The following is a 24,229-nucleotide window of genomic DNA, read 5'->3' as shown; positions in this document are numbered from 1 at the left end:
TTTTTTTTTTTTTTTTATAACTTTTGGTTGAAAGTAAATTTTATTTAATATTAGAATGGCTACTCCATCTTGTTTCTTGGGACCATTTACTTGGAAATTTTTTTTCCAGCCTTTCACTCTGAGGTAGTGTCTCTCTTTGTCACTGAGGTGTGTTTCCTGTATGCAACAAAATGTTGGGTCCTGTTTACTTATCCAGTCTGTTAGTCTATGTCTTTCTATTGGGGAATTGAGTCCATTGATGTTAAGAGATATTAAGGAAAAGTGATTGTTACTTCCTGTTATTTTTGTTGTTAAAGGTGGAATTATGTTTGTGTGGCTATCTTCTTTTGGATTTGTTGAAATACTATTACTTTCTTGCTTTTTCTAGGGTGTAGTTTCCCTCCTTGTGTTCGAGTTTTCCATCTAATATCCTTTATAGAGCTGGATTTGTGGAAAGATATTGTGTAAATTTCATTTTGTTGTGGAATATCTTGGTTTCTCCATCTATGGTATTTGAGGGCTTTTCTGGTAATTGAGTAGCCTGGGCTGGCATTTTTGTTCTCTTAGGGTCTGTATGACATCTGCCCAGGATCTTCTAGCTTTCATAGTCTCTGGTGAGAAGTCTGGTGTAATTCTGATAGGTCTGCCTTTATATGTTATTTGACCCTTTTCCCTTACTGCTTTTAATATTCTTTCTTTGTTTAGTGTATTTGGTGTTTTTTATTATTATGTGATGGGAGGAATTTCTTTTCTGGTCCAGTCTATTCAGAGTTCTATAGGCTTCTTGTATGTTCATGGGCATCTCTTTCTTTAGGTTAGGGAAGTTTTCTTCTATAATTTTGTTGAAGATATTTACTGGCCCATTACATTGGGAGTCTTCACTCTCTTCTATTCCTATTATCCTTAGGTTTGGTCTTCTCATTGTGTCCTGGATTTCCTGGATGTTTTATGTTAGGAGCTTTTTGCTTTTTGCATTTTCTTTGTTGTGTCAGTGTTTTCTGTGGTGTCTTCTGCCCCTGAGGTTCTTCTCTCTTCTATCTCTTGTATTCTGTTGGTGGTGCTTGCATCTATGACTCCTGATCTCTTTTCTAGGTTTTCTATCTCTAGGGTTGTCTCCCTTTGTGATTTATTTATTGTTTCTGTTTCTACTTTTAGATCCTGGATAGTTTTGTTCAATTCCTTCACCTGTTTGGTTGTGTTTTCCTGTAATTTTTAAGGGATTTTTGTGTTTCCTCAGCTGTTTACCCATGTTCTCCTGTATTTCTTTAATTTATATGCTTCTTAAAGTACTCTATCATCATCATGAGATGTGATTGTAAATCAGAGTCCTGCTTTTTTGGTGTGTTGGGGTATCCAGGGCTTGCTATGGTGGAAGAACTGGATTCTGATGATGTCAAGTAGCCTTGGTTTCTGTTGCTTATATTCTTGCCCTTGCCTCTTGCCATCTGTTTATATCTAGTGCTACCTGCCCCTGCTGTCTTTGATTGGAGCCTGTTCCTCCTGTAATCCTGGTTGTGCTGTCTGATCCTGTGATTCTGCAATTCTGTGATTCTGAGATTCTGGGTGTGTCAGAGCTCCTGGGACTCAAGCTGCCTCTGGGATCCTGAAATCCTGGTGTGACCAAGCTTGGGAGATCCTGTGATCCTATGATCCTTTGATCCTTGGTGTGTTAGAGTGCCTGTGGGACTGGATGCAGAGCTAGCACCCAAGGTCTGCTCAGGGCACCGGCTCAGACAGGAAGGAACCCATGCCACTGGCCAGGTGGGAGTTCCTGTGTCCCTGGATCCCGCTGGTCCCAGTTACTCCCAGTTTTGGGGCAGATGTTGTGGCCTTCTCATTTATGATCTTGAGTGGGTTAGAGTGCCTGGGAGTCAAGCTTCCTCTGAGTGTTATAGCTCTTTTATATTCTTGAATAGGTTTGCTTATTATCCTCTATATTTATTTAGGTTTTTAAAAGCTATTATAAATGCAACCCCCTCCTGATATTTTTTGGTCAGTTTGTTATTAATACAGAAAAAAACTCCTAATTTTTTAAAGTTAATTTTGTATTTTGCAGAAAGGCTTTATCAGCTTTAAGAGTATTCTAGTAAGACTTTAGGATCTGTTATGCATAAGATCACATTATATCCCAATAGGAATATGTTGACTTTTTGTTTCCTATCTATACCCTACTCATTTTTTCTATCTCTTGTTGCTTTTGCTAAGACTTCAAGTTCTAGGTTGGTGGTTTAGTCCCTGGGAGCTCTGAGGGTACTAGTTAGTTCATATTGTTCATCCTAATGGGCTGCAAACCCTTCAGCTCCTTGGGTCCTTTCTCTAACTCCTTCATTGGGGACTATGTACTTAGTTCAATGGATGGCTGTGAGCCTCTACATCTGTATTAGTCAGGTACTGTCAGAGCCTCTCAGGAGACAGCTATATCAGGCTGGATTGCCCTTCCTTCAGTCTCTGCTCCATAGTTAGTCTCTGCAACTCCTTCCATGGGTATTTTGTTCCCCCTTTTAAGAAGGAATGAAGTGTCCACATTTTGGTCTTCCTTCTTCTTGAGTTTCTTGTGGTTTGTGGACTGATTGCTCCGGCAGCATGTGTATAGTAGAAGATGGCCAAGTCGGTCATCAATGGGAGGAGAGGCCCTTGGCCCTGCGAAGGTTCTGTGCCCCAGTGTAGGGGAATGCCAGGGCCAGTAAGCGGGAGAGAGTGGGGTGGCAAGCAGGAGGAGGGGGGAGGGAACAGGGGTTTGTTGTTGTTTTTTTTTTAGGGGAAACTGGGAAAGGAGAAATCATATGACATGTAAATAAAGAAAATAATCTAAAAAAAAAAGACTTCAAGTTCTATGTTGAACCAGAGTGGGAGAGTAGAGGACACTTTGTCTAATTCCAGATGTTAGAAGAGAACTTCACTTCCCCCAGTATATTGTTGCCTGTAGGTTTGTTGGATACAGACATTAATATGTTGAGGTATAGTCCTTCTGTTTCTAGTTTTTTCATGGCTTAAAAGAAAAAATTATGTATATAAGCATTTTTCCTGCATGTATATGTACCATACAGCCCCAAGGAACTGGAGTTACAGACTGTTTTGAGCTGTCATATGCATACTAGGAATTGAACCTGTGCTCTTGAACCTGAGCTGAACTGTCTCTCTAGCTCTGTCACAACTTTTCTGAAGGGATGTTGTACTTTGTTGAAAGCCCTTTGTGCATCAAGATAATCATGTAGTTTCTGTACTTATGTCTATTTATGTACTGAATTATGATTACTGCTTTGTGTATGTTGAATAAGCCTTGCATCCCTGATATGAAGTCAACTTTGTCATAGTGTGTGATCTTCTTAATGTCTTGTTCAGCTTGCATGACTTTTATTGAACTTTTGAATGTTTTCATTAGGGAAGTTGGTCTTTAGTTTTCTTTCTTTGTTGTGTCTTTATCTGCTTTTGGTATCAGGGTGGGGATAAAATTTCTTCCCAAGAGGAAGCAGAAGCAAAACATCTATCCCATAGGTCCCACAGACAAACTAAGACATGATTTTGCCGAAGTTCACCTTGGTGGAGACCAATGAGTTTACTGGGTTTCTTTACAGAGCACAGGTGAGGGTTCACTGACAGGGGTGTGAGTGTTTCTTCCCACCATAGGTTGCACCAGAAACTCTTTACTTATGATTACTGTGTCAGGACTGCCTGAACTTTTGGAAACTCCTATGTGTAGTGCACATGTATTTACAAGTTGCTTTATCTTTACGATTTTCCTTCTTTATTAACAGCAGTGGTCTTTTAATCTCATCTCATTTGTGCTGTGCTGATTTTATCAGATACCAGAATAACCTCACCAACTGGCTTTTTTGGTTGGGGTTTGCTCCGTAGATTGATTTTCATCCTTTGACTTTCAGTCTCTGTATCTTTTCAATAAGGCATGTTTCTTGGAGACAACAGAATGTTGTATTTACTTTTCCAATCTGGTAGTTGAGGCCACTTACATCTAAAATTAAGAAATGTTTACTACCTCTTGGTGAGGTATTTTTTTCTTTCTTTCCCTTTCTCTGTCTCCTTGTCTGTCTGTCTCTTTGTCTCTTTCTTCTTTTTCTTTTTTTCTTTTTTCTTTTGTGTGTGATAATTTTTTTTGACAATATCTCCTGTAGCCTAGGCTTGCCTTGAACTTGTTATGTAGTTAGGGATAATCTTGAATTCCTAGTTGTCTACCTATACCTCCAAAGCGTAGGCACCAGATTGGCACTGTCATGCCTGGCTAATTTCCAGTTTTGTTGATTGTTTTTCTGCTTGCTTGGATTTTTTTCTTGACTATCTTTTGCATTAGTATCAGGGGATGCTGGCTTCTTGTGTTGGACATGTTAGACTTCTCTCTAGTGTTGCAAGTCATTTATCTTGTGAAATTTGTTTTATTCTGTGATGCATCATTGAGACTGAATTTATTCCCTCATTACGTAGTAGTCCTTTAACTCTTCTGCAGTGTGGCTGTGAACTCTTTACTTCTTGTTTTGAAAAGCCTTATTTCTTCAACCAATTCTAAAAGATAGTTTTTCTGTTTGTAACATACCTGGCTGACCATTACTTTTTGAAGCGTGTATCAGTCCATGCTGAGAAGGTTGCTGCCTTTGAGTTTTGCTGAGCATAGAGCTGATGCTATTCTTTTTTTTTTCATTGGATATTTCATGTATTTACATTTCGAATGTTATCCTTTTTCCGGTAATGTTATCTCCTTTCCAGGTTTCTCCTCTGGATCCCCCTTCTTCCTGAGGGCACTCCCCTAACTACCTATCCACTCATGCCTCCTGCACTGGCATTCCCCAACCCTGGGGCATCGAGCCTTCACAGGACCAAGGGCCTCTCCTCCTGTTAATGCCAGACAATGCCATCATCTGCTACATATGCAGCTGGAGCCATGGATCCCTCCATATGTACTCTTTGGTTGATAGTTTAGTCCCTGGATGCTCTGGGGTGGGGGTCTGGTTGGTTGATATTGTTGCTTTTCCTGTGGGGTTGCAAACGTCTTCAAGAGCTGATGCTATTCTTATGTTTCTGGCTTTGTAGGTGAGTTGATGTTCTCCTCTTACTAATTTTATTTCTTTGTTTTTTTGTTTTGACAACTTGACTATATAATGTTTTGGGGGTGTTATGTCTATTGTGGTTTTAAATGCCTCTGATTTTTCAATGTATAGTCCCCCCCAAAATTTGGGATATTTTTGCTATAATTTCCCTGAGTGGTTTGTATTCCTAATGTGTTTGGCTTCTTCTATCGTAAGGATTCTCATGGTCCTATCTCAGAGGTCTCGGACACTGCTCATGCTGGTTTGTTTATCTTTCCTTATTGACATTTATTTGATTATGGAAAGGCTCATTTTTATTTATGTAGGTGTAAGTCTCTCTCCATGTGTGGTTGTCCATAGAAGCCAGAAGAGGGAGCTGGTGCCTCCCTCTGGAGATAGTGACAGGTGGTGGTTGTGAGCTGCCCAGCACAAGTGCTGGGAACTCTAGTTCTCTGTAAGAGCAGTAAGCACTCTTAAGCACGGAGCCATCTACCTCTCCGGCTTCCTTATTGGTATGTGTCAGTGTGTACTTTGTCCTCCGTATATTGCATTGTTTCTTTCACTTGGTTGAGTCAGTGAATAACAGTTTACCTCTGTATTCTTTAATTCACTGAGTTTTCATTTCCAATATTTCCTTTAAAAAAAAAGAATCTCAACTTCCTTGCTGAATTTTTCTTCTGTGTTGCTGACATTTTCTTTACTACTTCTGCTTTTCTCTTCCATTTTGCTGAATTTTCTACCATGACTTTTTTTTTTATATCTAGGGTTGGATTGAATTAATCTACTTGTTTATACCCTCCCAAGTCATCGATCAATTTTTATCATAAAACCTTAAAAATTATCTGGCACTTTATTTATTTCAGTTCAATAGTTTTGGAGAAGTCATCTTAGATTTTTTCATGTTTCTTATGTTTCTGTGTTGTGATTTGTATACATGATGGTTTGATATGACTTCTGGAATTGTGGAGGTCTTCTTATACAGCTTACTTTTGGAGGCTTAAGCCCCAGAACCGCTCAATGAGGAAGAAGCAAACCATGGGGACAGAAAAACAACCAAGCCGAACAGATACCTAAAGACATGCATGTCACCAGTGATTATAGGCAGAGGATGATGGCAGCTGCTGGGTTATGTGCTAAGTGGTTAGAAACTAGCCAGGGTAGGAGTGGGGATAGTAAAGGAATGAGGTAATGGAAGGAGATGGAGCCAGGGGAGAAGCAACAGCAAGCTTGAATAGACAAAGGCAGAGAGAAGACAGGAAAGGAGAAGAGAAGGAGAGAGAAGAGGAGAGAAGATTAGAAAGTAAAAAAGGTAAACATGAAAAGATTTCCCAATAATAAAATAGTTCCAAGCCCAAGTTAGATAGACGTCAGAGGGAAAAATAATAAATGGGAATGTAAGAGTTGAAAAATGGTCAGAGGCTAGCCTTATGCCTCAGTGGTTAAGAGTGTTTACTGCACTTGCAGAAGCCCATGGCAGCTCACAATCACCTGTAATTCTAGTCCTAGGTGTCTAACTCTGTCTTTGGGCCACCATGGTTCCTGCACCTATGAGGTGCACATAAACATACAGAGACAAACATGTACACATATTTTGTTTTTTAAAACACAAAACCAGGTGTAGTGGTGCATGATGTTAATCTCAGCACTTGGGAGGCAGAGGCAGAAAAATTTCTGTGAGTTCTAGGCTAGGCTGATCTACAAAGTGAATTCCAGTACAGCCAAAATACACAGCCCCACCCACATTAAGTAAAAGAGAAAAAGAAGTCAAATTATGGTAAAGTAAAAAATAATACTAAATGTCAAGATGGGTTAAAGCAGAAAGCACAGGGGCAGGAAGAAAAAGAAAAACATGAGGAAAAAAAGGTTGTTGAAGAATAGGAAAAAATGCAGGAAATGAAATGAGATGAAGGTATAAAAAATAACAGCAAAACCAAAAAGTCTGAAAAAAATACAACAGTCAAATCCCTTTGAGCATATAGGAATTAAAAAACTAAGTTGAAGTGTTGGAGCATCTTCTTTCTGGGATTGAGAATTGGGGACAATAGTGATAAAGATGAAGGGAGGAGGTGGTCTCTTCAACTTGAATTTTGGTCTTTCCTTTGGTCTTTCCTTTCCTTGGTTTGCATCAAGTTTTTATAGGACACATGTCTGATGTCTTTGTCAAACTTGTTTTTCCAGGAACAGTTTCCCTTCTTTGAGTATGAAGAGTCTCTGCACACTTAGTTTTGTATTCTGTAGCTGGGCAGATTTTCTCCCTCCGGCCCCCCCTCACCCCCGAACTTGTGTTAGTTGAAGGGTATCTCCCAGCTCTGTCAGGAGTATGGAAAGCAGGCACAGTACTGTGACGATGTAGGTTGAGTACTTCTCAAACTCTGATGCCCTCCCACAGAAGGGAATGTTGTTAGGCATCCATGCATACCCCTGAAAATGAAGAATTCTTGGCCTTTACAGAAGTGAGAGCAGGCAGACAGGAGGCTCTAGACTTTGATGCACTTGCTGTCTTCAGGCTTAGAGTTATCACCCTTCAGAGTAACTCTGTTGCTGAGGCCTGCTTGTGGTCACCTTGAGGAGCTGTCTTTCTCTTGTGCTTCCTAGCCGGAGCCACCCTTTCCTGTGGCATGTGTCCTTCAGTCTGTCTGGTCTCCATAACTGTCTCTGGGCCTTCCCTTACCTAGGGACTGTGGGAGGCCAAAATGAGGCTTCTTAACTAGTAGATATTCCTGGGCTCCAGGACAGCTAGTTTTACATAATGGGTTTCTGTCTCAGCCCGAGGCTCCCCTCTGAATCATGCCACATGACAAAATGGCATTTCTTCCTGTTGCTGACTGGATGAGTTGTAGTATCATAAACACTTGCAACTGTATTGAGACTCATGATGGCCAGGCAGTGGTGGCACACGCCTTTAATCCCAGCACTTGGGAGGCAGAGGCAGGCAGATTTCTGAGTTCGAGGCCAGCCAGGTCTACAGAGTGAGTTCCAGGACAACCAGGGCTACACAGAGAAACCCTGTCTCAAAACAAAACAAAAAACAAACAAAACAAAACAAAACAAAAGAGACTTGTGATGGCTGTGAGCTTGTCTGGAGGGCAGGGCTGATTTGGCTTCGTCTGGTTTACCTCTGAGTTCCATGTCCCTCCCTTCAAGGAACTGCTGGGCTGAGAGACTGATTTTGGTTTCCTTCTCTGCACAGTGGTGGTATAGCTTCGGTTCTGACTATTTTTAGTACTCTTTGGATTCTTTTGTAAATGTCCGAAGCCTTTCCTTGATTGAATTCTCTTTGTGATAAAGTCTACTCTTTTCTTTTTCTTATTCTGAATCTCTCTCTTGTTGACACTCATGCGAGCAGCCTCTAGTCTGCCCTCTGGCCCTGCCATCTCTCTTCCTCACATGTCTGTAGATCAGGAAAGCTGAGAAAGGAATAGAAGCCACCTGGCTATCATGCTGAAGGCCTGTTTCCAGTGTTCTCCATCAGCCAAGTACACTCTTCACCCCACAGCTTCCACAACCTCACCAAATAGCATCACCAGATGGACACACAGGAACCCTTAGAACAGAGGTTCTCAAGCTCTGTGTCACAACCTCTTTGGGGGTCAAAGAACCCTTTCACAGGGGTCTCCTAAAACCATCGGAAAACAGATATTTACATTATGATTCATAACAGTAACAAAATTACAGTTAACAATAATTTTATGGTTGGGGGTAACCACAATATGAGGAACTGTATTACAGGGTCTTATTATTAGGAAGGTGGAGAACCACTAACCTGGAGCGTAACACACCATAACAGGGTATGTACAATAGTATCAGTGGTCCATTATATACATGTATGGAGTGGTTACAATGGAACCCAGCATATTATACAATCAGCATGTGCTAAAAACAAACCCCCAAAACGACAGCATCAAAAAAACCCCAGAAATGTGTGGTGTCACAAAGGTTTTATAGGTGGTTCATTTTGTTATGTAAATTGTATCTCTACAAAGCTGTTAAAAATTATGCCTGCAGCCTTCACTCCTATCGATTACCTAAGTCCAAGGCTCCTGAGAAGCTGCAGTTGGTCTACTGGCTCCAAGGCTGCAAGAGAACTTGTGGATTCAGAGAGCTCACTAGGATTGTTCCTGTGACTCTTACCAGCCTCAGTTGGTGAAAGGAAAGGCAGTGTGTGCGATCTTACTGTTCTGTTGTTCTCAGCTGGCCTTTTAGCCTCCGAGCTGTCCTGAAGATTTGGGGTAAAGTGACTTCAGAAACTGTCTGCTACGGTTCTGCTCCTTCAGCGCACAGTTCTTTGGGGCTGAGTCCTTCCATCTTAGCCATTTTAATGCACTGCAGAGGTTCGTTCTTCCTGAGATGAATGTGACCTTGGTTCAGCTGGTCGATCTTCATTTTTCAGACACTCTGAAGCTAGTCTTTCTTTGTAGATCTTCCCTAGTTACTCTTTTTCAGTCTTTATTTAAAAAAAAAATATAGTGCCCTGCTGTGACTTGGGGACATTTGGAAGCACGGCTGTGGAATCAGGTCTATGGCTTAAATTTTTGGGCAAGCTCTTAAGTTTCTCTGAGACTTTCTTTTGGCAATCTGAAAAATAGAGACAATCACAATTGTCACAAAGGATGATGGTGAAGATGTCAGATTATGTTGGGAAAGGCTTGAGTACAACTGGCTGGCTGGCATATAATGTTCTCAGGAGTGGAGTGGGTTTGGCTATGGCTTCTGAATCTGGATTTGAACCCATACTTTTTTTGTTTTAATTTGAATCTGAGTAATTGGGTATGAGTTTCTCTGTGCTTCTGTTTCTACATTTATAAAGTATTTTGATGGTATATATTTCATTAGGGGGTTGTGAAGAGAAAAATGACTAATATACAAAGAACTAAGGACAAGGCAGCTGTGGCAAGTCTGTCTCTAGGCAATGCCATATACTCTTACTCCCTTGGAGCAGTGCATTTGGGGGCATATGGATTAGACATGAGCAGCAGTAGTTACTCTAAGTAGACCTGGTTGGCTTGGCGGGTATATCATCAGTGGTGGGTTGTGATTTTCTGTGTTTCTGCACAGCACAGGAGAAGAATCACTTTTCATGTACTCTGTCTGACACAGAGAGATGGCCCTTTCCTTGCACAGGTAACAGCTGGGGCAGACTTTTCTGCTGGAGTAGACCCTAGGTCTCTAAAAGCTCTGTGTACAACATTGTGGCATCCGAGGAGAACCTGAGTAGATTTGTCTCTCTGCACAGTGGGCTGCAAGCACCATGATATTTAAATAGCAAGCTTATAGCACAAGACTATAGCAGGGATCTACTTTGTTCTCTTAGGCCAGAGATTTTCATTAGAAACTGGTTTGTGCCTTTAGAGCTCTTTAAAACACACGCAAGTGAGGAGACCTGATTGATCAGTGATGACCTCTTCTTTAATTTCAGTCGATTATTTACCCTGGAACCAACCAAGACGGGAGCTTCTTCGTCCTCCACACAAGTACCGGCCAGAGTCTTCCAAGTTTGAGAACAGAACCACACATCAGGATGACTATACCGTGAAAGGCCTTGTGACGACTGAGAGCTGTAAGCCTTTAGTCAAGCCAAAGCTCTACAACATCCCCTTGGAAGATCTGACTAACTACAAGATGAGTTATGTGCCCCACCCTGTGGAGAAGCCCTTCGTTAAACAGGCAGAGAAATTTATACCCTGTGACATCCCCTTTGAGAACCTGACCACCCACAAAGAGTCCTACCGAGGCCTCCTAGGGGAGCCCGCCAAGAGCATAATACCTTCAGGCCATTTCCCCGTGCATGATGCACCTTTCTCGAACATCACTGAGATTCAGGAGAAATACCAAGCTTGGCCAACGCCCCAGAGAGTCCCTAAAGCTCCTGTTGTGTATGTCCCTCCTGAGGAGAAGATGGATCTCCTGACAACTGTGCAGACCCATTACAAACACCTCAAGGGTAGCCCTGCTATACCTTGCCGACCTGTGCCTTCCATTAAGAAGAGCAAGCGCTTTGAAAGCTCCACCACCTCCAAGGATGACTTCAAGCAGTGGGCAGCCGTGAATACACAGCCAATCAGACCCATTCCCCATCTGAGCTTGCCTGTTGAACCTTTGGACTGCCAGACCACCACTAAGACATGCTATGTGGTGCATCCGCCCATCGTTACTGAAAACTACAAGCCCGCCTGGGTCGGCGCTCGAAGAAACATCCCTGTAGAGGGTCAGACTACTTACTCCATTAGCTTTACTCCCAAGGACTTGGGCAAGTGCCCAGCATCATACATGGATCCCCCGGGCTATATCTTTGAGGGAGTGGATTCTATGGGGCACAAGATATATAAATCGATTTCTCAGACAAGTTCTAGGCAGAACAGCTCTATTTCTGTACATGATGCAAAAAAGCCTGGCCAGAAGGAACTAGGAGTGTCAGCCTGACTTTGAAAAAAATTTTAAAACCTGCAAAATACCTTTAAAAGCAGACAACTAAAAATTATCCATTGAAGAGGAATTTCCCAAAATTGAAAAAAAAAAAATTAAAATACCTACCTCAGAATGAAAAAAAACATCATCACCGATTCCAGGATATTTGAATAACATGAGAATCACTTGAATAAAGGAAAATGACATGTACTCATTGGCTGATTAACCCCCTGTAGGCTCTCCTCCTTTATCTCTCTAACCCCATCAGGTCCCTTTTGTTCATGGAGTCAAGGATGATCTCAGTGACATTTCTGGGATCTTGATCTAATCTAATTATTGTATGAATTGACATTAACCATTGCCAGGTTTGAAGTGCCAAAGAATAAACTTTCTTTTGGGGCATTGAATTTTTAGGTTTGTCTGTTCACTCTCATGTGCTTTCTAGAAAGAGTAATCTGCCGGGATGATCCATCCCAGCAATGACAGGAGTTCTTTGAGCTCAATCTGTGCTGTTTGGGTTTTCTGTATCTAGGCTTCCTTCACAGGACATGGGGGCACTCCTTGCCTGCATGACGTGCTAGCAAGGATAATGCTATCTGATCGGGTGTGGTTCCGGTCAGTCATGGGCAAAGAAAAAAGGAGGTCCTGTGGGAATTCTGTGCTTATGTGGACCTGCCAGGCTTCAAGTGTAGGCTCCGGTTCCAGGGAGAAGAGGGGAAGAAAAGGGATCCTTGTTAACCAGGAAGGTGAGACCTGGCCCCAGAGCTGTGAGCAGAAACGGTGGGGTCTTCTAAATGCTCAGAGCCTAGGATGGATTGCCCCATGCAGTGCAGAATTCAGGAATCTCTAAGCCTGCTTACTCTAAAATAGTACCTGTGACCAAATCTGTGATAAAGCTTGATATGGCAATGTACTACACTCGGTCTTGGCGATTTCTTGGGCTTAAGGTTTTATTTATTTATTTATTTTTTTAAACCAGCCTTTGATTTTTAAGGTCAAGTAACTTGGAGCTAGACAGAATTGAGGAAAGATAATTTCAAGAGGGCTTCTTTCCAGGCCTAGATGGCCAGAAGATGCTGACCAACTCTGGACATATCTACCTGCCTTTCAAATCCACAGGTCTCATGGTACCAGGGAGGAGGAGGTGGGATTTCAGCTTAAGACTTTCTGGCTTAAACCCAGAGCTGGTTTTTCAGTGAGAAGCCTCTATTTTCTCTACCTAGGTCTCAGTCTGTCCTTGGTTCTCATGCCTGGCCTTGGCTAGTTATGTTTCTCTTGCACACTCACCATGAACTCGGTCATCAGTGGGTTCAGATCTGCATTATTTATTCCTCTTGTTGGTCTGAGGTCTGGTCTGAATACTTGATGGGGTGGGGAAGCTCAGCATGTGCTCCAAAGCCACACAGAGAAGGAAAGAAACAAAACTAGTATGTAATCTAAGTTTTCTGAATTTAGATCTGGATTTCCACAATGCAGGCATTGTCCATCTTCTGTGTTACAAACATCCTGGCTCCACGAGCCATGTCAAACTATATATCCAAGTGTATTGAGATCTACTAAGTTAACGGTGAGCATGAGAAGGGTGGCACCACCCATGGCTCAGATGGGGAATGTCCTCTCAAAGCTCATGTATTAAAGAAGTGGGAGTGTGTGGGGAGTAATTGGATCCTGATGGGTCTAATTGTCACCAATGGATTCTTCAATTCATAGCTGAATGGGCTGTTGATGGAAGGTAGTGGAAACTTTAGGGGCTGAGCCTCCTTAGAGGAATTAGTTTCCTGTTCTTGAAGGACTTATTTTTGCTCCCAGTCCCTTCCTATTTTTTTTTTGCTTCCTAGGTACCATCTAATGATCAGTTTTGTTCTACTATGCATGCCCCACTGTGATGCTAATTAGACTTACTACAGGACCAAAAACAGTGGAGCAAGTGACTATGGACTACGGTCTCTAAAGCTGTGGGCCAAAATGTATTTTTCTTCATTAAAAAAATTGAGATCTTGGCACCCCTAGAGGTCTGCTGGGAAGAGGACCTCTGAAATGCAGAAAGAACTGAAACGCATTTCTTTTTGCTGAGATTCAAGGCCATTTTTGCTGGTATAAGCAACGTCTCTGGAACTAGAGAGAGTGTATGGCTCTTTCTAAAATCGAAGGTGTTTATGCCTGAGATGAAATGGAACTCTATTCAGGCAAGAAATGTGCTAATGGGTATAACAAAAAAAAACCAACCCTGACTCCTGGAGGCAAACCAGACAAAGCCAGAATTACCTGGGAAAAGTAACTCCGGTCCACGGAAACAGTGGTGTGGTCTGAACTAAATTCTGCAGCAATCTTCCCTCAAAGGCCCCTGGACACAGAGTCCATGATGCTGCATCCCTCCTGGATTTAAACTAGCAAAATGTAAGTAAGTAAGAGTGGGTTTGGGCTTTTGTAAAAAAGAAAAGAATTGCCTTTGGTCCTAGCTTGGTATCTCACACCTTTAATCCCAATACTAGGGAGGCAGAGACAGACATATCTCTCTGCACTTGAGGCTAGCGTGGTCTACAGACTGAGTTCCAGGACAGCTAAGGTTATACAGACCCCATCTCAAAACAACACCAACAGTGGCACCAACCGTACCCACTCCCATCCCCACAAGCTCCCAAAACAGACATCAACCCTCTTAAAAAGTTTCTCTTCCCTCAGCTATTTTGTCACCGTGATAACAGGGAATCTATAATAACAGATTATTTTTGTTGCATCTTTAAAAAAACCGTTTCATCTGAAAATGCTTATGCCAATTCAGCAATCTACATCACAATCCCACTCCCATGGCACCTTTACAGACACCTGCTATGCTGGCCACGTGGGTCTGGGTCGTGGGTGTTAGAGCTGGGTGGGACTGTTAATTGCGTCTGTCCCTTGGCGACTTGTACGTTCTCTTATTACTTTATGGTGCTTTTATGGAGGCTGAGCTTTATCTGTTACTTTACATTCCACTGGTTTAAATGTGGTTTTCTTGGGTAGCTGTGGATTTTAAGTTTTTGTAGTGTCTCCCTTTCTCTGTGAGATGACAGTATTTGGGAACCTGAAGACTTTCTAATGCTTCTGATGGCTAAAAAAACAAAAAGATGCTTTTCAGCTGTGTGCCTGTCAAGAGCAAGCAGGTGAGGCAGGTGGGGGCAAGCGGAGTCCTAATTGCAGATTAATGGCTCCCTAGTCCCTCCAGCAATTGCCCAAGCCCCACATCTGCTTAGCAGGCCTTCAAGGGGGAAGACAGAGGCCCTTCTGAGCATAAATGCTGGAGGCGGGTCGGGGGGTGGGCAGGTGGAGTGTTTTCTTTGGCAGAGCAGACCCTAACTTTGTGAATGGCTTTCTGAGCAGGTGCTTGGAGGTTCAAGAGGAGCCCAGGAGCCCATGAACCTTCTTGCAAAATGTGTATTGCATTCTGGAAAAGGTATCAGAGCAATGGTGAGCTGGGCTTTTCTTTCTGTGCAAGCCCTGAGACTCAGGTGCCCCAGTCCTTGCCTCTGGATCTTTAGCGACTGACTTGAGAAATCTTGATGTCTCTTCCCTGAGAAGAGTGGCTACAAACCCAACTCAGACCCAGCCAGTCTTTGTGAAGGAACGGTGGATTTCCTGTTCCTCTGCTTGGACCTGTATTGACTGCCTTGCTTCCTTCTGCTACCTGCTTGGGCCAGCATTGCATCTTCCATGACAAACAAAGGTGTGATGACTTCATCGTTCCTCAGATCTCCATCCCATTCTAGGACCATAAATGGGAAGGGTGGGGTGGGGAAGCCCACGAGTAGTCTTTAAGCAAGCAAATTGTGATTTGAGAGTTAGAGGCACACAACATGCCTGAAAAATGACTCAAATCTGACTTGTGTGCCAATGGATGACTTATAAACCAAGGAATGGAATTTTTCTTTGGACTATGGGTTCTCTTGGGTTTAAAGAAATAAAAAAAAAAACCCACTTTATTTTACAGTTTCTAAGAACAGCTCAGTGCTTACTGTTAGAGTTCCTTTTTTTTTTTTTTTTTTTTTTTTTTTTGAAGCCTGCAACACTTTCTATAGTTGAGGTCACTCATTTAGAAACTTTAATTGTTCAAAAAGCAAGTAGGAACCTGGAAACCGGCAGTCTGTAGGTTGAGCAAATCACCCTTGACATGGATTGCAGGTGCCACCACTCGCTTACATGGTACATCTGCTGCCTTGGCTCCCACTCTGAGCGGCTCTGCCATCCTGCTCCTCCCAGAGACTGCATGCCCAGGCACAGGGGCACAGAAAAGGGAACCTTTGGGGATGGAAGATGTCATGTGCACATTTGCTTCCCTGCAGCCTAAGAGTTGTGAATCCCATTGTGGGGAGGTTGCCATGTTGATCTTATCAGGGGCTTCAGGGATCCTAACATCCTACGGGAGCTCTTGTCAGTGCACCTACGTTATGGTCAGGAGTCGGGTCATTAGCCCTTTAACCACAGAGGAGTCTGAGGAGTTACAGTTAGGGGGAGACACATTTATAACAAGGAACGATGGCTGATAACTTGGCAGTGAGACTAGAGACCAAAAATATTTTAAAAGGTGGAAATCAAAAGTAATAACAGTTCAGGAATTATGACCCCGATGCAATAAAGAGAAGTCTGTATATGTGTGCACACGTATTTTATTAAGTCTGGGAAAAATATACTATGGTTTGTGCTTTTGACCCCAATTTGGGAAAATGACTAAAAAATTACACACATGCATTTTTTTTTTTAAAGGCTGGAAAAATGCATCAACAGCGTTGAATAAATGAATTCCCATTTGTCTCGTTTATCCAGAATAACAAGGGAATGGGGATTTGGAGTATTTTAATATTAGGTTAACAGACAGGTAATGTGTACTAGTCTTTCCTAAGGTGTTTTCTTGTGGACTGTAAGCCCCATGACATGGTCTCTCCAAAGCGGTTCATTAGACATGTGTGGAAATGCTTCCCCTGTAGGCTCCTGATGCAGACCCATAGTGCGTGTTTGTATTTTGAAGTCTCTGGGATGCTTTAGAGTAAAGAAGCCTTGTTTAACTTAGTGTAACCCAGAGTAGGAATTAGCATGCCTGCAATAATAAGTGCTCAAGGAAAAACAATTTATTGGTTCAGGCAACTGCATCGTCTAGGACCTCACTGTTGGCTGTAGGTGTAGTTGAATGGAGGGGCTCCAGCGACGTAATGAGGTCTTGCTCTCTGTTGGCTTTATTTTCTTCCCTGTTGCTTCCTAAGGCAGGCCTGGACAGGGTGAGCATTTCTATCGATTTTAACTTACTAATGTCCTCTTGCCTTGCAAGCCGAGAGGCTCCAGTAAAGATCCTGGAGTGGAGTCTCTTGCTGGCTTTAAGTCCCATGTTGATTCCCAAGCTGATTGTTGTGGCAATAGAAAAATTGCCTATTGTCCAGGCCTAAACTGGGGTCCACCCCTGCATGGAGGAGTATGTGTGGGGTCAACCCATGTGAACCATGTGAATAACAGAAGGCTAGAGGTGGGGCGAGCTCTCAAGGGAGAATTGAAATGTAGTTTCCAGGGAAGGGAGGGAATGAATGCTGAGCAGACAGAAACATCATTTTTAAACTCCGACAATAAGTCCTTTTTATTGTGTAAAACCTATTGGAACACACATCAAGAAATACTGCCAAGTACTCATCATAAATTTTTTTTTTCAAGTAAGTTTGGAAGACAATAAAATACACATGCCACGCAAACATGTGGTGTAGTCTCCTTTGATGATCGGGGGACCTCACTGGACTCTGCAGGGCCTCAGGGTCCTCCCTGAATGTTGAAACATCCTGGCTGTTGACTACTTAGATTGTGGCTTCTTGATAAATGGGAGGTTAGGTACAGCCAGAGTGCAGGCTGAAGGGAGCCTGGGAAAGTTTATGATGGGCCATGGGCTTGTGTGTGTCCTGTGTAAAACCCTGTGGACTACTGTAGAAGCACAGTTTGTGCCATCTCCCTTAATCCACACTGCACCTTGCCAAACAGGCAGCCGAGGACCAGAGGGCAACTTGGCAAATTCCTCAGAGGTCCAATCGGGATTAGATGAAATACTTGTATATAAGGTAAACCCAGGAGATAGAGAAGCACTTTTCGATGGTCCTTTGGAAGAGAGATGGAAAGGCCATTTAGATCGGGAGTAAAGAGGGAGCTTTGGGATGAATTAAAGGATGTAGTTATAGATATGTTGAGTATGAAAGCTGTGTGTGTCAATATTCGAATTTGTCTCATCATATAATGTATATATATATACACACCTGAGGGGGAGAAGTGAGAGAGAGAGAGGAGAGAGAGAGAGAGAGAGAGAGAGAGAGAGAGAGAGAGAGAAATAGAAATAGATACAAAGACATAAATAGAGATGAGACAGACACAGATTAAAGTATTGATTAGATTACAATAGGACTACTTTACACAGCATCCATTTCTTTGGAAATGCAAGAAGGAAGATATTTGAAGGAAATGTAAAACAACTAAAAAGTTGTTTTCTTTTCTTTTCTTTTTTTTTGGAGGCAGGATCTTGCTAATGTAGCTCTGCCTGGCCCTAAGATCACTGTCCTCTTGCTTCAGCCTCCTTTATCCTAGGATTATAGGAATGCATCATCATGATCAATTCAAAAATTTAAGCTCTCTGTTCAAAACAGTTTTTCTTCACTGTCGAAGATGGCTCGTTGGGTTTTACTGAAGGAAAAAAGGGATTTTCAATTTCTTGCCTCCCTCCTCCTTTTCTTCCTTCCTCCCTCCTTCTAGCTTTCCTTCTCTGTCTTCCATCTATCTATTCATTCTTTCAGAAAGTACATATTTTGAAGTATACTTCAGAAAGTGCCAGGTTTTCTTCTGTGTGCTTTCAGGTCTCCCACTAGAAAAAGTCAGACTCAGGTCTTGTCCGTCAAAATTTCTAAGGGGAGAAAGTTAAAGTTCAGTTTAAAAAAACTCATCATAATAAACAATTAGATGACACTGAACAACATACAATGAAAAGAAACACATGTCATTATTAACAGGAGTATATGACTTGTTAAGAAGCCATAAACACATAAGAAAGTGTAATTAGGATGAAGTAGAGTTCAGGAATTGACTATACCTAATGAAGTGGCTAGGAAGGTGGTATCACTGAGAAGTTGTGAGAAGGTTTGAAGGAAGGAACCAAGTGGAACATCTTGAGCAAAGGCTCTGATGTGAGCATATTTCTAGGTGTGTCCAGGGAGAGGAAAGGAGGCCAATCAAGAGGTGCCAAGGTCAAGCTTGGAATCCACTAAGATGGAGATCTGGCCCATGAAAATTAGCCTTGTGGTCATCCAGAGTAATTGAGGAGGCTGTAGGTGGCCTGGCTGAATCAGAGCTTGGTGGCAAGTGTACTTGTTGGAGCATGAGGCAGACTCATCCTTATGGGGTAGAAGTGTGGGAATCATGAGATTATTGTTATGTTTCAGAGGCAGGCCATGGGTGTTGCTGATTAGAGAATGATCCAGAATTTTGTCTGAATATTTCAGGGTCACAGTTGCTACCTATTGAGAATAGGGAGAATTGGGGTGGGACATTTGAATGCTGGACAGCCAGCAGGCTTCTTCTGCAGAATGAGGCATCGCGCTTCTATATAAGTCCTTGTTCTCTAGGTAATAAGGAGTGACCACGCTCTCCTGTGGTGTTTGAAAGCTATGTTTTCCCTGGGCGGTGGTGGTGCACTTGGGAGGCAGAGGCAGGTGGATTTCTCAGTTCGAGGCCAGCCTGATCTACAGAGTGAGTTCCAGGAGGGCCAAGGCTACACAGAGAAACCCTGTCTCAAAAAACCAAAAAAGAAAAAAAAAAAAACCCAAAAAACAAAAAACAAAAAACAAAAAAAAAAAAAAAAGAGAAAGCTATGTTTTCTGTTTTCCCTCCACCTCCAGCTCTGATGGGGAAAAAGTTCTTCTGGCAGGAGGATTTTCAGGCATCAGGGATGGGTAAATAACTTTGGTGAAGCTGGGTGCTTCAAGAGAGAGAGTAGGGGTTAAGCCAGATGGCAGGCTTAATTTTATCCTTTAGTCATGAATCCAGTGAGTAGTTGTGGGCAGTGGAGGGAGGAGAAGATACCTTTGTAAAGAGTCTTGTTCTTTGGCAGTAGGAATTATAGATGAGTTAAAGCAGGGCTGGTATAACCTGCATCATCCTTTGAGGATGTTTCTTTGTGCATTGAAGTCTTTTTTTTTTTTTTTTTTTTTAACAGAAGAGAAGGTGCAAGTTATTTTGGTAAAAGTGGGCAAGAGACTGAAGTGCTGTGTCTCTATTTGCATGCTCTGACTGTCAGCAGTGGTGTGACTACAAGACCAAATCCTAGAGTAAGCATAAATGTGAATCAACCCAACCCAATGCCATTGGATAACCTGGTCCTTGTATTTGAGTAAGTCCTATTGTCAATACAAGTGGCTCCAAGGTCAGTGTTCCCATAGTAACAATAGGTGAAACCTACTCTGGTCAGGTCAAACAAACAGAATTGGGCTCAGAGAACCCAAACCAGCTGTAGCTAGATTTTGATCCCAGTGCTGCTAGATTCCCTGGGTGAAAGCCTAGTCCATTTTTGTTATATGAATGCAGCAGAATGGGTAATTTACAAAAAAAATTATTTTTTCATGGTTCCAGAGGTTAGGAAGGCCAAGGCCAAGCTGCCAGAGCTCTCTAGGAGTTGCTTTTGGCTTCCAAGATGGTACTTCGAATGCTGTATCCTTGTAAAGAACATTGTGTTCTCACATGGCAGAAGGTTGGAAGGGTAAAAAGAGACTCAATTCAGTCCATCAAGCTCCTTTTTTGGACTGCCATTCCTGTTTGCAGTCCTTTGGGGAGGAGCTGTCATGATTCTCTCTTAGAAAGTGCCCACCTCTTAGGACCTTCCCAGTGGCAGCACCTGAAGTTTGAAGGGCCATATTCTAGCCATAGCAACTAGAACCTTAGCGTATTTGTGCCAGAACGGTTGTGTTACTATGTTCTTTCCAAGCCTAAAGCACAACACATTTTTACCTGCGGATAATTGTTGAAGATTGAATAACAAAACGGCTTGTTCAGCTTTATAGCAATATCTAAAGTGCTTGCAGTGATTACTTCTGGAGGTGGATTATGACAAAGTGTTGGACATGTTGGGGAACTACCTCTAGGACATACATTTATTTTCTTCCCATAAACACCAATCTATACTGAGGTTTCTGCAGAGAGAACAACAGTTCTGTCTTAAGTTGACATGAGTTATAGGAGAGCACACAGGAGTTTAAAGGGTGAACTTTGTAGTCAGATGAACTTTGCAAAAACCACGTGGAGGAGGAGAATGGGGTAGGCTTTGCTTGCTGGAGGCTGTGGGAAGAAGCCCAGGAGCCTTCCTCAGAACTTGACAGCCTTCTCATTTGAAATAGGATGGATTAGCATTTTTGTGGGTTGTGTCACCCCAGGCGGACTGCGATTTCTCTAAACCCAGGGACTGGGTGCCCAGCTCTGCATTCATGGGTCTGGAGTTGATCACTTTAATAAAAAAGGCCAAAAGCAAGGAAAGGCATGTATGATGGGACGAGGGGCTGGGGAGTCAGGAAAGAGGAAATGAGTGAGAAACATACAGACTCATCAGGCAGAGAAAAGGCAGAGTGAGAATCCCTGGGCGCCAATGAAGGCTTGGATTGCCTTCCATGCCTGTTGCAACAGAGGCAAAGCAGACCCTTGCTGTGCAAATGAATGGGATAGTTGGTTATGGGGTCCTGCTTTTAGGTGAATATCTTCCCACTCCAGTAGGGAGAGGCCTTTGTAAGTGGAAAAATTCAGGGAATCCTTGGAGCTGGCTTTTGCCATATGTCCTTGCATCATGACCTACTACTGAGCTACAGCCACAGGACAGGATTTATACACATGATGGATGGATGGAACAACTTTATCTTCCTTCACTGGCCTTCAGTGACCTTTCAACTGTTCCCTAAAAAATAACTGTAGTGGGACTGAAAGGTAGAAAGGCATGGCACGCCTTTTGACCACAACCATTAAACATTGTGTGGAGTTGCTTACCTGGTAACAAAGTCATTCACAGCTTGTCTACTGTCCTTCATGGGATTTGTAGAAAGGTCAACCCTGGATAACATGAAGTCCCAGAGGAGGAGGTGATTTCCCAGCATACTCTCTGGTCTGAATGCTGACTGCGCAATCTCTGAGGCTTTAAGCACTCAGTTTAAACAAATATTATTTATGTTCAGCAAGAGAACCATTCCCCATTGTCTGCCTTTTCTAACTCACATAAAACTGTACATTTAACTTCTGTTTACATATATATAAACCATATCGTTAGGAGTAGCCTGGGAAATGCTTGGCTGGAGATGAATTTTGCCCTTTGAAAACACAGGAGTGAGTGACAGCTGTATATTGTCTTATCAGAGGCGTGACATTGTGCGGTTGATTGGGACCAGGTGTCTCACAGAAGCCATCTGAGTAAAACTATAAACTTCTGGTTGACAAGCCAGGGTGACAACCCAGCTCTTTTTAGCAAAAGACAAGTTGCCTATATCTGCCTTCGGTGAAGGGTTATTGCCAAAGAAACTGGAAAACTTGGGGTGCTCTGAGGAAGGAGTTAAGGGAAGCTAAGGACAGTAGTTTGTGACAAACTTTATGACATGTTGATCACGACTTGACCTATTAGAGCATCCCTAAGTGAACAAGAGGGTGGGTAAGGAAGCAGAGGAAGATTCTGGGTCAAGTTTGGTCAAATTCTTACTACGTTTGATTCCTTACTGTTTACTTCAAGGCAGTATCAACACTGGTCATTTCCTAATTGGCAGTGTGTGACCTGGGCAGATCACCTTCTCTGATTTAACTTAAATCCAATGTATACTGAGTCTGAATCATGAAGTCTTTGGCTCAGCTAGCCCACTGAATGAAATGAGGTGTGAGAGAGATGAAAGTGTTTTGCTTTCTAAGTTAGCTGTCTATAGGCTAGTTTATTAAAGTCTTTTATTCTTTTATTGTTCTTAACAGTGCTGTCCTTCTCTCTACACAATCATTTTCTTTTCTTTTATGGAAGACTTTGACTACTTTAGGGAACCCTATAGATGACTGAGATATAACATGTCTGGAATTAGCTGAGGATAATTAAGTTGGATTATACCCTTCCGTCTTATTTGTAGCATGAAGAGATGGTCTATAGCGAAAAAAGTGAGACGTCCCTCATTTTAGCTCATTCTGTAGTTGTATATTTGCTTCTGAGTATGTTCCCAAGTTTTATGGTAATTTCAGAGGAAACAGTAGTGGTACTTACATTTGGGTTCATGTTGACTTCAGAGCAGGCTTTACACTGAGGTTCTAAGATAACATTTGCTCTGGGAAATACTTCTCAGTGCTTGTTGGGACATTTTGTGGATCAGACTAAATGCTTTGATCTTTTTTTTTTTCCTCTGAGACACAGGGCTTGGAACTTGATCACTAATGTCTTTCTTGTTTGTTCTACTGGGCAACACTAAGCTTTGAAAGAAAGACTGGCTTCCTTCTCAGTCCAAAATGGAAACAGAGGTGACAGTGGGAAATAACACAAAGTAGCCCAAACTGTCTTTCATCTCCCTGCCATTCCAGAGTTAGTTTGGATGGTGATGATAAAAAGAATTACCCTCAGTGAGTTCTTCAGCACATGCAGCACCTGATAATTCTTGAGCCTGAGCTAATTAGCATATTTTAACATCCTGCATCCTATGTGGTGTGCTGCCTTTACAGATGATGAGGCTGAAGTGTGAATGACTTTGGTGACACTTGACCATTCTCATCCTAACATCCCACACTATTTCTGGGCTCCTTTAGTTTGTTCTGCTTTCTTATAAGGACCAGCAAGGACTTTAGAATGATGAATAATAACTCTAAGATAGTTGCTGGTCAAGTTTCCAGGCATTTATGCTATAGTCTATGGCATCCTGGCAGGAATCTCTTCTGTTTTCTTATTGGAATCTGTGACTGAAGCTGGACACTTTTCTGTACATTATGTTTGAGGCCTCCCCGTCTCTTGAGTCTTCTTGGGTTTTCCCCTTGACATCTTCGGCTTCTCTCCACAGTGTTGCAGTAGGACATTGGTTGCTGGTGCTTATTTATATATGTATTTATAAATATATATATATATATATTTGAGCAAAACCTAATGGGAGAATGAAGATGGGCTCTCAAATGTATTGTTACACTACTCAATAGGAATAGATGTGTTGGGGATGTGTTTCTAGAAAACAGTCTAAAGTTCAGCTTTGAGGGTGCTGTGTGTGTCGTGGGTGGGGACTGGGGTGCTGTTCTGGAGCCTCTCTCACAAAGGTCCTGTGTGGACATCATCCAGGCTTGGGGACTTATTGCCTTTTGACTAGACCTATCTAGGAAGAACTTTACAAATGTACTTGCAGCTTTTCTGCACAACCCCACAGCCACTCTGTTGCTATAAAAAGCTGTTAAAAATAGGAATGTGGAACTTGAGTCCTATAAACCAAGACAATTGATTTTGGGACAGGAGAAGACAACAGCTCTCAAAATGGTGCATACAATGTTGCATAACTGTTATCTACTAGTCACCTCAAAGCAGTGGGAAATGGTTTGTGTGGTGTGTGTGTGTGTGTCAAGGTAGCTGTCTGCACATGAGAATAATTGCAGGGTTGCATGAGAATTAAATGTAGTGATCCATAAAGCTTAGTCTCCACTTACAATGTATAGCCAAAATTCCATCACATGGCTGCCTCCAACTGTGCACACCTGCTGGCTGGAAGCCACCATGGAGTCTTCATCTATCTATCCTGAGACACCATCCCTTGCTTTTCTTCCAGAAGGCACTGGTGACTTTCTTGTAG

The 24,229-nt window shown here is 42.4% G+C and overlaps 1 protein-coding gene across 1 annotated transcript in view; it reads left to right on the top strand.

The window, feature by feature from the left end:
• The window catches only part of Saxo1 (stabilizer of axonemal microtubules 1), a 107,015-nt gene extending 95,188 nt beyond the window's left edge, over nt 1-11,827 (top strand). The window contains exon 4 of the mRNA XM_031377800.1: nt 10,432-11,827. Coding sequence (XP_031233660.1) covers nt 10,432-11,435 — 1,004 coding nt within the window. The 3' untranslated portion in view covers nt 11,436-11,827. The remainder of the gene's footprint in view (nt 1-10,431) is intronic.
• The last annotated feature ends 12,402 nt before the right edge of the window (nt 11,828-24,229 follow it).

This window comes from Mastomys coucha, unplaced genomic scaffold (genome assembly GCF_008632895.1).
Source record: "Mastomys coucha isolate ucsf_1 unplaced genomic scaffold, UCSF_Mcou_1 pScaffold18, whole genome shotgun sequence".
Lineage (NCBI taxonomy): Eukaryota > Metazoa > Chordata > Mammalia > Rodentia > Muridae > Mastomys > Mastomys coucha.
The sequence above is the reverse complement of the archived record's forward strand: the minus strand, read 5'-3'. Positions and strand labels throughout refer to the sequence as shown.